This window comes from Alligator sinensis, unplaced genomic scaffold (assembly GCF_000455745.1).
Source record: "Alligator sinensis unplaced genomic scaffold, ASM45574v1 scaffold634_1, whole genome shotgun sequence".
Lineage (NCBI taxonomy): Eukaryota > Metazoa > Chordata > Crocodylia > Alligatoridae > Alligator > Alligator sinensis.
This window is the reverse complement of record NW_005842558.1, coordinates 783,155-794,878: the sequence shown is the minus strand read 5'-3', so window position 1 is coordinate 794,878 and position 11,724 is coordinate 783,155. Positions and strand designations below refer to the sequence as shown.

The following is an 11,724-nucleotide window of genomic DNA, read 5'->3' as shown; positions in this document are numbered from 1 at the left end:
TTACCTAGCGTGTTTTTTCCCTACCATCCACCCATTACAGAGATACTGCATCCCAGAGGCCCCAGGATGGGCTGTTCCTGCCACCAAAGCACTCAGACCAATCATGGGAAATTCTCCCTAAAAAGCAACTTCAGCCCTGTGCTGACAGCTATTGCAGCCCATGTCTTGCTCATAACAGGCACTTGCATGCAGGGGGAAACCTAGGGAAAACACCTGTGGCCCATGTATGCAGTGACAACAAAGCAGCACAGCTCCACAGACAGGCAGGAAGGAGGTATGAAGTTATTTTGAACATTCAAGGAAGAAAAGAAATATTAATCCACCAAAAAGTGATTCTAAAATGAGGGGAAAAAAGAATGGACACTTTCCACAATCCCCTTGTACTGAGGAGTGGGTAACACTGAGTGGGGCCTTGCCAGTGCAGGGAAAAGTTTACATTGCTCTGGTCTTCGTCCCAGGGAGGAGGATGTGAAGCCGTTTATCTCCCCCTCAATCACTGGGACAGCAGCTGATTTTGGATCAGACTCTTCCTGCCCCTGACCATCAGCAGATCTCATAGGCCTTGTAGTAACAGGCATCAGCACACAGATATTGATGGGGTCACACAGGCAGTCTCTCACCCAGGACAGTGGAGATGTTGGGGTGTAAAGGGGCTTTGATATCAGTTTGATCTGAACCAGTGATTCTCAGCCCAGTGCTGTGAGATCCTTAGCACTGAAAGGTGTGCAAACACCTCCACATAATTCACAAAACCAACCCAAAGAGTTCAAATAGGAATCCATAGTGGCAAGACCATTCTGATCTGTTGTGGCACGTTTTTGATCTTTACAAGAGAAGAATGGCTGTATCATTTTTCCATAGCAAAAAATTGAGTGAAAGTGAAGAGCTGGTATTTTCCAAGAATGCCTTGAGTCTCACGATGGGTCATCTTGATTTTAAAAGTTTGAGAACCACTGATCTGGGCTGAGAGTAGTTAGCCATGTTAGTCTGAGGTCAGGCAAAAGGGACAGCAAATATGCCCCCTATAAACTCAGGGGTGCTCAACCCCAAAGCCCAATGGGCCAGACCCAGCCTGCAGAGCCAAGTTATCCATCCTGCGGGGTTTCCATTCGTCCAGAAATTCGGCAGTACAGCAGCAGAATGAAGTGAGGGTTGGCGGACGGGCTGGGACTTCTGCCCTGGGCACTGACCCCAGGGGCAGGAGGTGAAAAAACTAAAAACCGCTGCACTGCTATGACCTGATCAAACCTCCTGACACACACACACTCATCCGGAGCCACCCAGGCATCCTTGTACCCAGGGCACTGAGACATCATGTTACGTGCACTGGGTCTGGGGACGCTTATGCAGCCCAGTCATACTTGCAGCCCCAGATGTGGTGCACGGCCTTGGACTTGCCCACCGGAAAGCTTGAGCAGCACTAGAACTATTGAATTCAAGATATATCAGCTTTCATGCAGAAGTTGTCACCTCATCAGACGCTATGAAAGGACATGCAGAGAGCAGGCTGTCCAAGGCAGAGGGTCTTTTTTAATATAAAAGAGAGATAATGGAGGAAGGGGAGGGGAAGGGAAGGGACAGCAGTGCTGAGAGGGGAACGCATGGTAACAAAGATACTATAGCTCTATACCTCTATCCCTGGGAAAATACTGGAAAAAATCTTCAAAGAGCGTATTTGTGAAAGCCCAGCAGGGGAAACAATGCTGAAAGGAAATCAGCACAGATTCCTCCCAGGCAGATGCTGCCTGACAAACCTTTTAGCCTTTTATGACCAGGTCACACACTGCCTAGACACAGGAGTGGAGGCCGATGTCATCTACCTGGAATTTAGGAAGGCCTTCGACACAGTTTTGCATCCTATTCTCATAGGGAAACTAACAGGCTGTGGAGTGGATGCCTGCACAGTCAGGTGGGTGGCCAACTGGCTCAGGAACCGCACCGGAGAGTGGTGGTAGATGGGTCATATTCAACCCAGAAGGAGGTGGGCAGTGGGGTCCCACAGGTTTCGGTCCTTGGGCCAGTATTATTTAATATCTTCACCAGCGATTTGGACGAGGGTGTGCTGAGCACCCTCTCCAAGTTCACAAATGATACCAAATTATGGGGCAAAGTTAATACACCAGAGGGCAGGGAGGAGTTACAGACTGACCTGGACAGGTTAGATCAATTGGTGGAATGTAATAGGATGCAATTCAACAAAGATAAATGTAAGGCACTCCACCTAGGGAGGAGGAATCCCCAGCACACCTACAGGTTGGGGGATGTCCTCCTCAGCAGCTCAGAGGCTGAGAGAGATCTTGGAGTCAGAGTTGACTCCAAGATGAACATGAGCTGGCAGTGCAATGGGGCCATCAACAAAGCCAATCGCACCTTGTCGTGTATTAGCAGAAGCATGACCAACAGATCTAGGGAGATGATGCTCCCCCTCTATGTGGCATTAGTCAGGCCACAGTTGGAGTACTGCGTCCAGTTTTGGGCGCCACACTTCAAGAGGGACACGGAGGATCTGGAAAGGGTTCAGAAGACGGCCACCCACATGATCAGTGGTGTCCATGAAAGACCCTACGAGGACAGGTTGAGAGATCTAGATCTCTCCAGCCTATACAAAAGATGGCTGAGGGGGGACCTTGTGGCCACCTATAAATTTATCAGGGGAGGACAGCAGGGAATTGGGGATGCGCTGTTTACCAGAGCACCCCAGGGAGTAACTAGGAATAATGGGTGCAAACTAGTGGAGAGTAGATTTAGGTTAGACATTAGGAAGAAAGTTTTTACAGTGAAGGTGGCCAGAGCCTGGAACAGGCTTCCAAGAGAGGTGGTGCTGTCACCTAGCTTGGAGGTCTTCAAGAGGAGGCTAGATAGTCACCTGGCTGGGGTCATCTGACCTTGGTCCTCTTTCCTGCCAGGGGCAGGGGGTTGGACACGATGATCCATTGTGCTCCCTTCCGACTCTACAATCTATGAGTCTATGAATCTATGAAAAACGTTATAAATTCAGAGGGACTGCAGTGATCTGTAAGTCAAGAATAAGAATTTGGAGATGGTACCTTCCAGTGGGTGGTACTGTAAATGTGAGGATTGGGAGATGACCCCAGCCCTGCCCTGCCCCTCCCCTCCCCTCCCCACCCTACCCCAAACCCCACCCTGGGGGCACCGGAGGGGCTGGCAATACGACAGCATGGGGAGGGGACAGTCTGTGCCACACATGTCATGGCAGTGACAGGGACTCCCTCAGGTCTGAGCTGGAACTGAGCACAGGATCAGGGGAGCTGCGTTGGTGCCCCTAGCATTAACACAAGGACTGAAGAAAGGGCGCAGGGTCCTAGAGAAGGTGTGAATGAATGTGAAGAGATGGGACCTGTCAGTCACATTGTAAAATGAGACCTCACCCGCCTCGTAGTCCAGGAAAACCCCCACCCGCCTGGGACACACACGCACAGGGAGAGGGATCAGGGGAGAGATGCAGGCCTTGTATCCCCCATCCCGCAGACACAGGGCCCAGTACCCTTTGCCAGGTGTCAGTGTGACCTTTCCCTTCCTGCGCACAGACTCCCTGCACACACCTACGTCCCAGCTCGTCTTGTCTCCCACCTCCACCTCCCAGTAGTGCCTCCCGCCTGTGAACCCCTCCGAGCCCAGGACAGAGATAGAAGTATCAAATCTCTCAGGATTGTCCAGCAGATGCTGTCGTCTGTCTCCAACTCTCACACGTTTCCGATCCTCAGACAGGATAAGGTTGGGATGAGCTGTGCCTGGGTCCAGAGTCACGTCCACTGAGGAGAGAGTCACAGGTCTAAGGCCTAGGCAGGTGGGTCCCTGAGATCACAGGGAATTAGCTGCATCCCCAGGAATCACAATTCAGTCCCTGATGGGAAATCACCATTGCCTTTGAGGGCTGGTTTACTTGGTTTATTGCTAACAGCAGGTTGGTGCCTGCCCCTCCCCACCACAGGCTGGGCTGCTCTGCCCCACCTGGGACCCTCTATGTCCCCAGCCCTATGGGCACAGATCTGCAGCCAGGGCAGCCCCACACCCAGCTCCTCCCTCACCGAGCCCAGCCCAGGGGAGAGCCGTGCATCAGGGCTGGGCTCACTGGGTGGGGGAGGGAAGGGGAAGGGCAGCGGGGAGCACTGGCAAGGAGAACTAAGAACAGGAGAACAGGACCCATTACTAATGAGTCTGGGGCCACTGACAAGGGACAGGCCATTCCCCACTAACTACTCCCTCCCTTTGAGCTCAGCTTTACTGGGAGCAAGACTCAGTTCGCCTCCTGCAGTGTGTCTGCTCTAAGGGTCTGCACTGGAACAGATGAACAGGGCCAAGGACACCCCATGGAGACAGAACTTGGGACACTGCTGAGGCAGCGTCCTCCCACCTTTGCATATTGCCTGGTCCCATCCCCATGGGGCTGAGCTCTTACATGGACCAGCCCCCACTGCACAGTCAGACATGGATTTCAAACATATCTGAGTGACTTCAGAGCAGAAATTCCAGCACCTGCCAATAGTACCTGGGCTCCTGGGCCCCTTCAGGCCTGTGGAAATTCACTACTATGAAATGCCAAGAGACCAAACCCCAAAGTAGGGGAAGGACAAGTGGGGAAGGGCGAGCAGGCTACAGTGTCTCCTGCCTGCCAAGTATTGAGCAGTCCCATCCCCATGGGGTTGAGCTGTTACATAGAACAGCCCCACTGCACCAGTATCTGCAGAGACAGACAGGGGCTTCAAACATGTCAGTGACTAATGATTTCTGCTCCTAACAGGTTCCAAAAGGTTGGGTTTTTAAAAAAAATTCCATATTCTAAGTCAAATTGGCCAATGCAATTCCAAAGCTGTGAATGAGACCATAACCACACGTGACCCTACAACAAGCAGATATCCTCCACACCCACCTGGGGCTTCAGATGTTCCCAAATTCTTTGGCAGGCATCCTACTTACAGACCCAAGCCTGCAGGATTGGGGTTCGGATGCCCCCGAGTTTTGCTTGCCCTTAGCCATAAGGCCCCAGAAGCAAGCTCAGGAGGAGTCTCCCATTTCCATAAAGTGGGCATAAAGCCAAGGTTAACTATACATTACGTACACAGGTACTATCCCATGCCTGCATAGCAGTCTTCCTCAGGTGCGACTAGGAAGCTGCCATGGTGATCATGGCGTTTCCCCTAAGTAAACATAGGCTACACTTGATCTGAGCCAAAAGGCTCAGAAGCTTCAGAAAGGGTTCCTCAGCCATTTAAGACCTGAGGAAATCCCCCCCTAGGAAATGCCAGAAGACCAACACCAGCACCCAGGGAAGGGCAGGAAGGGGAGAGTGAGCAGGGTGGGAGGTCTTTTCAGAGCACCCGTGTGAAAGTTATCTTTCCCTCAGTTCTGTCCCCATTACCTGCTCTGACATTTGCCTCTTGGAGAAAATTCCTCTTGGTTTCCGTCTTGACAGCTAGACTGAAGATGGAGACTTGGCTCCAGTTTCACCTGTCTGCCCAGACTAATTACTCCCCCAGTGGCTAAGAGATGCACACACCTGCTCCAGCTGCACCTGGGCATCCCCAGCATGTGCACTGCTCCCAGAGCCTGGCTCAGAGCCCCAGGATGCCTGCGTCTTCCACCGTGTTTGCCCTCCACAACCAGCCAGACATAGAACCAGGGCAGGGTTGAGGGATCCCTGCAAGGCTGGAGCTCTCACACCTCATTTGGAGGCAGACTGGCCCAGCGTAGGCCCTCCCCATGTTCCAGGCTCATCTGACGCACAAGGGGATGGTGTCTGGGCATGTGTGTGGCCATGAAGTGGGAGACACCAGGTTTCCCTGTAGAGTCTGCCTTATTCATTGAGAGCCTGTGGGGTCATCCCCACCACAGAATAGACCTGGGTCATCAAAGCCTCTTAAGGACTGACCTATCAATCTTTCAACCTCAGGCACAAGTATCCCAAGGCAGGTCCATGGGATTGCTGCTGGACTCTAGTTGAGTGTGTGGGCAGAGACAGGATGGACTGGCAGTAGTAAGAGCTATGTAAGGGTCAGATGGCATCAAGGTGATGGGCTCTGGATCCCAACGCACCCTGAGGTCTGACCAACCAACCCTGCCCAGGGTCCAGCAGGCATAGATAGTGCAGGGCTGGGGACAGTGAGGGGAGAAGGCAGCAGGGATGCAGTGATTCTTTCTGGTCACAGCAACAAAGCTCATGTTTGGGGCATCCCAATAGTGGAAGAAGTGGCTGAAGGGAACAAAGGTGTCCAAGAGAAGAAGACTGGGGTCACTGATATGAGGACAGGTCACTCACCTGCATGTGCTTGGACTCTTCTGAATCCTGGAATCAACCAGCAGAGAGCAGGGTGAGAATTCACACAGCAGAGTCGCCGCAGCAGGACCCAGTTCAAAGAGACTGGGGCAAACTCTGCTATCCCCACCCAGTCAAACTCCTGAGCCTGCCTGGGAATTGGGGCAAGTGAGGAGACAGGGATAAATCATTTGGCCCCCATGACCCTGCAGCAGCCAGGGCAGAACTGAAACACCCACAACTGAGGACATCCCTAAGGGAGGGTCCTCTCAGCAACCCAATCCTGCCGGGACCATGGTCCTCTCTGGGTAGGAACATCCTAGAATCATGTCGGGGACATCAAGGGGGATTGGTGTCACTGTTAAGATGTCACTTCTCCATGCACTGATATTTGGGGATGCAGTTCTGAACCCTTCTTTCCCAGCAGCCCACGCTTGGCCCTTCCATGTGTTTGGGTGCTTGTGTGTCCGACTGTTGTCATTTCACAGTGACTTGCACAGGTCTGACAGTGCAGCAGCAGCTCTCACCAGGCCCACCCATGGGCCTCCTCCCCCAGCTCTGCACTGCCTCACTGTGGGTGATCATGAGAATGGTCCAAATTTCCCTCAGCTGTTTTGACCCATGTCCTTGTCACATGCCCCCCCCTCCCCCCCACAGATGGTTTCTGTCCTCTGGAGATCACTTCACACTGCTCAGCCCAGAGCTTCCCTATACACAGGAGCAGCCATTCACTGGACACTGCTCCCTCCCCTAAAGTGTTTCCACAGGACTCTCACCACTCTCTGCATCCAGCCGCTCTGCAAGGAAAGAGAAAAAGTCAGGTATTAGTCTCCATCATGGTCCTGATTTAACACTGACACTGGTAAGGAATCTCAGGGGCCTCCTCCTCCCCTAGAGAACTGGTGAGCATGGGGACTAACAGAGGAGTTGCCATTGTCCAAGGGGATCAGCTGGGATCCATGAAACTTCCTCTCTGAATGTCCAGGGCACTAAACATCTGGCCCAGAATCCATCTTTGGTAATATGTCATATCCAAGCAGCCAAAACCTCCACTGCACTGGTGGGTGCTCTTCCCCCTCATAGCTGGGTGTTGTCACAGGTCAGGTGCTGGGGACAGCACACTCCCTTTGACCTCCTGCATGCAGAAAGGGAGGACTAGGCAGCAAATGGCCCTCTCCTCTCAGACCAGCTCTTCTGGAGCTCCACAATCCAGACAAACCCTCCCCGTGAGGACTTGCTTGGGTTGCTCTGGGAATTCACTTCAGCTCTCCCCAGGCCCCTGCTGGCAGGTGTTGCTGGTAATCCAAGGCTGGGATTCATGCACCAGAACAAATGCCTCTTAGAAGTGAACCCCTGGCTCCCTCCCTGTGTGCCTCTATTCAGACTGGGGCCTCTTGCTCCAGAGTCCCAGCCCCGAGTGGCAGGACCTAAGTGTAGAGCAGCGAATCCCAGAGTGAAACACAGGGCACTTGTATACAGCAAGAGCAGCCCTTCCCCAGGTTTTGGGCTACTCTGGGCTGGAGCACCGGCCACTGACACCAGCTCTGGTCCTTTGGGAACAGTAACACGAGAGCTCCAATAACTCAGCTGCACAGATTCCCCTGCAGGACCCTCTCCCCCTTCCCCTGCCTGTATACCAGTACAATGAGACAGAGTCCCTGGAAGTGGCCCTTACCCAGGGATCTCGTCAGAGCCTCCTGCAGCTTGTTCTCTCCACGGAAATCACGGATTCTCTTCGCCAGCTCGGGGAACTTGAGGGCTGGATGCAGAGACATTATCTCACCCCTACAGAGACACACAAGAAATTATTCTTCTCAATCCTCAGCCAGAAGCTCCCACATCTTCAAGGCCACAAGGGGAAATTATTGGGGGCTGGGAACACAGAGCAGACACTGTCTGACAGGCAAGTTGGGGTGTGCATGGTCTGCTGGCTCCCAGCCCCAGGCACTTGGAGGTGACATTTGTACTCATAAGATTTCAAGTAGAGCTATTCAAGCAGATCTTAACAGGAAACCTTCTTGTGCAGTCACAGCTCACACATTGGCAATGCGTAGGGGGTGCACGTGGACATGCACCCCCTGAGGATGGCGGTGCACCCCTGGTGAAAAGGCACCACCAACACCGCCCTCAACATGTGGCCTGACCACAGGCCCCTCTGGGATAGGAAGAGGCTGCTCGTGGGACTGAGGGGCCCATTCTCCAGGTCCAGCTGCTCCTCAGTTTCTTTTCCAGCCTCCAAGGGGCCTGGTCCCTGGTGAGCTCTCTGCCCATGGACTCTGTCCCCCTGGGGATGGGATGACACACTTTATTTTCTCCCCACAAACCCCTCAGCCCCACAGACAGGACAGACTTTCAGCCACTACAGAGGCCAGCTCAAAACCAGACCCCAGGGAAGGGCTTATTCAGCCCAGGGCTGTGGGGAATCTCCTGCCCAGGCTGGGTCACAGGGTGGCAGCAGCAGCTCCAGGGCCACAAGGATGAAAGAAGCTGGATCCAGAGCACAGACTGCACCACAGGTGGGAGCTGATGGCTGAGGCTGCAGCCTAGTCTTGGCCAATGGGATGTAAGGGGAGAGCTGAAACCAAAATGTACCTGCTCACAGAGCTGCTGATATCCTGGAGGGGATGAGAAACAGAACAGAGAGTCACTGTCACAGCCCACCTCAGCCCTTCGTTGTGCTACGAGGAGCACAACCCCTCTCACACCTGCTTCTCTGCAGGGATGGATGTCCCTCTGCACTGGGCCCTAGGACTAGGGTAAGATCAGGACTAGCACTTCATCCCCCACCTTGTTTCCCCTGCTACCCAACCCCTCTCTTCCTGCAGCTAAAGTCCTGAGGCCATGCACACACTCTTACGCACCTCCTACCCTGCATCAACCTAAGAGCTGCCTGGGACTCAGAGGCCATCACCTATCTGGTCTGGGCGCTGGGGCATGTCTGACCTAGTCTCACCTGCTGTTGACACTTCCCCTCCAGCTCCATGATCAGGGTGCTCAGGCAAGCAGTCTCCTTGCACAGGCGGGCAACATTTTCTTCCCTCCTCCTCACAATCTCTGTGTCCAGGTCTCTGAGCCGGGCCAGCAGGATGCGCTCATGTTTCTCCAGGACTTGCCGCACCCCCTTGCACTGGAACATCAGCAGCTGCCTCTCCAGTGCCGTCTGCCTCTGGGATGAGCAGGGAGGCACAGGGGCAGGTCAGGGCAAGGGTAGCACAGGGTTAGGGGAGATGGCACCAAGTCTTCTCCAGGTTACCCAGAGTGCCTCATTGCAGCCCCCCAGGGCCCAGCTAAGGGTGGTTCTGGGGGACATGAGCCCTGCACATCTGTGAGAGGAGCTCTCTGGCTGCAGTGGAGACCCAAGTGCTAGGGCTCTGCAAGGCAGGACCCCGACAGAGCAGCACTGCCCCAACTTATCCATGAATCCTCATTAAGCCTTCCCTCAGGCAAGGACCCTACGTAACCACCGGAGAGATGCCCAAAGACTACTTCCAGGCCTGGCCCCATTACCAGCAGAAATCTTCAAAGACCCCACCCCAACCTCATTGAAACCAGTACATGGGCTGCAGTTACACTGACCCACCCTGCTGCCTGCCCAGCAACTCGGCAGATGCTGCTGTCCTTGCCAGTGCCTAAACACTCAAAATCATCCTGGTTCCAGTGCCATCACCCCTGGTTTACACCATGGAAGTGAGAGTGGAGCTGGCCCTGCAGCATTCACTTCAGCCCAAATGCTTTCAGTGCATCAGCGCTGAAAATCTCTCTGACCCTCCCAATTGTACAGACATAGAGACCCCCACCCCGCTGCTACTGCTGCTGTCCCTGGCCTGGCACATACCAGGAGTCTTTCACTCTCCTGCTCCCATGCACATTTCAGGCCCTGCAGCATCTCTCTCTCCTCCTTCAGGGACTCCAGGTTGCTCCGGATCCGCTTCTGTAAATACAGAACATAGATCTGGTGCCTGGTTTGGGGCCCTCGGTTTGTGTCCAGCAATAAAACCCTCCCTGCACAGAGTGAGGCTGTGTGATCACTGCCCACAGCTCTGAGCCCCAGAGCGATCACCTCCAGCTCCAAGGAAACTGAGGCCAGAGAGGCTGGACATTCCCAGTCCCTCCCCACAATCACTGTCTCCAGCCATGTGCCTGGGCCCGATTCTCAGCCATTCCCACCTCTAGACCAGGCTGATCAGACACATACAGGGTTGCCTGACTGAAGAGAAGGTGAAGCTTTGACTCCCAGGCCAGGGACAGCTGTTCCCTACCTTGCAGTCCTGGACAGCTTCCTCCACTGGAACCACAGTGTGATCTCTGTGCACCCGGGATCTATCACACACCAGGGAGATGGGGGCTTCATTCTCCTGGCAGAAGAGCTCCTGGTGCCTCTCATACACACGCTGTCCCTCTGGCTCCCTCCCCGCCTGCAGCCTCAGCTGTTTCACCAACTCCACCACATTGCCCAGCTGCCTGTTGGGCCGGAGGTTTCTCTGTAGGGCCGTTTCCCTGCACTGGGGGCAGGAGACATTTGGCTCCAGCTCCCCACAGCACTGGCTGATGCAGCCACGGCAGAAGTTGTGCCCACAGCCAAGAGTCACTGGATCCATAAAATAGTCCAAACACACGGAGCAAGTCACTTCCTCCTGGAATTTCCCTGCCAGGTCCCCTGCAGCCATGGCTCCTCTGCTCCTGGGGAAGAGCAGATGCAAATGGGTTTCACTTCCCTGAGTGCAGCAGCCTGTGCAGCCTGGGGCAGGGCAGGGCCTTTCCCACCCTGCTCTCAGCAGGGCTGGGTGGAGGCTCTAGTGTAACAACCACCAGAGAGACAGCCAGAGCAGGGAAGGGTTAGCAGCAGTCCTCCCCCTACATAGTCTCTGTAGGGTCTGGGACTGCCCCAGGGGCTGGTTCCCCTGGGGTGGACTGCAGCAGGGATGATGTAGGTAGGGAGGTCCTTCCTGGTGGCCATTGTGTAAAACATCCCCCCCCCCCCCCACACACACACACACACACCCATACTACTACAAGCAGCACTGAATAAGCCCCTCCCTGGTGCTTGGGAGTGAGCTGGCCTCTGTAGTAGTTGAAATCTGTGCTGTCCGAGATTTGTGGGAAGGGAACTGAGTGTCTCAGCAAAGGCCCCAGTGGGACAGTACCCATGGGCAGAGACCTCATGAGAGCCCAGTCCCCTTGCTGGCTTAGAATCAAACTGAGGAGCAACTGAGTCTGGAGAGTGGCCCCCTCAGTCCCAAAAGCAGCCTCTCCCTGTTCTGGGTGGACCTGTGTTCAGGTCATATGTCAAGGAGGCTCAGGTCACCACTGCCTGGTCTGCATTTTCTGTGAGACTGCACCAATGCAAGGGCCTGTTAGGAGTTTGAACATCCTCAACTGCAACACAGTGCAGCTCTTTGGGCAAAATCCCTGGGATTAGACACAGTTACACCAGTAACCAGTTCTTTCCT

The 11,724-nt window shown here is 54.1% G+C and overlaps 1 protein-coding gene across 1 annotated transcript; it reads right to left on the bottom strand.

Annotated features, from left to right (window-relative positions):
- Positions 1 to 3,161: 3,161 nt before the first annotated feature.
- Positions 3,162 to 10,941, bottom strand: LOC102373339 (zinc finger protein RFP-like). Its single transcript, XM_006032302.2, has 8 exons — positions 10,534 to 10,941; positions 10,110 to 10,205; positions 9,228 to 9,440; positions 8,867 to 8,889; positions 7,950 to 8,059; positions 7,051 to 7,071; positions 6,278 to 6,304; positions 3,162 to 3,773 (listed from the first exon to the last, which is right to left on the bottom strand). The coding sequence occupies exons 1-8, from the start codon at positions 10,939 to 10,941 to the stop codon at positions 3,232 to 3,234; spliced, it is 1,440 nt and encodes a 479-aa protein (XP_006032364.1). The 3' UTR covers positions 3,162 to 3,231.
- Positions 10,942 to 11,724: the final 783 nt, after the last annotated feature.

Excerpts from the sequence above, each read along its gene's own strand:
- LOC102373339 (XM_006032302.2), bottom strand. The coding sequence starts at position 10,941 with ATGGCTGCAGGGGACCTGGCAGGGAAATTCCAGGAGGAAGTGACTTGC. Across the intron at positions 9,441-10,109 it reads AGGAGAGTGAAAGACTCCTG|AGGCAGACGGCACTGGAGAG; the intron begins GTATGTGCCAGG and ends TGCTCATCCCAG. Across the intron at positions 7,072-7,949 it reads GGCTCTGACGAGATCCCTGG|AGCGGCTGGATGCAGAGAGT; the intron begins GTAAGGGCCACT and ends CTTTCCTTGCAG.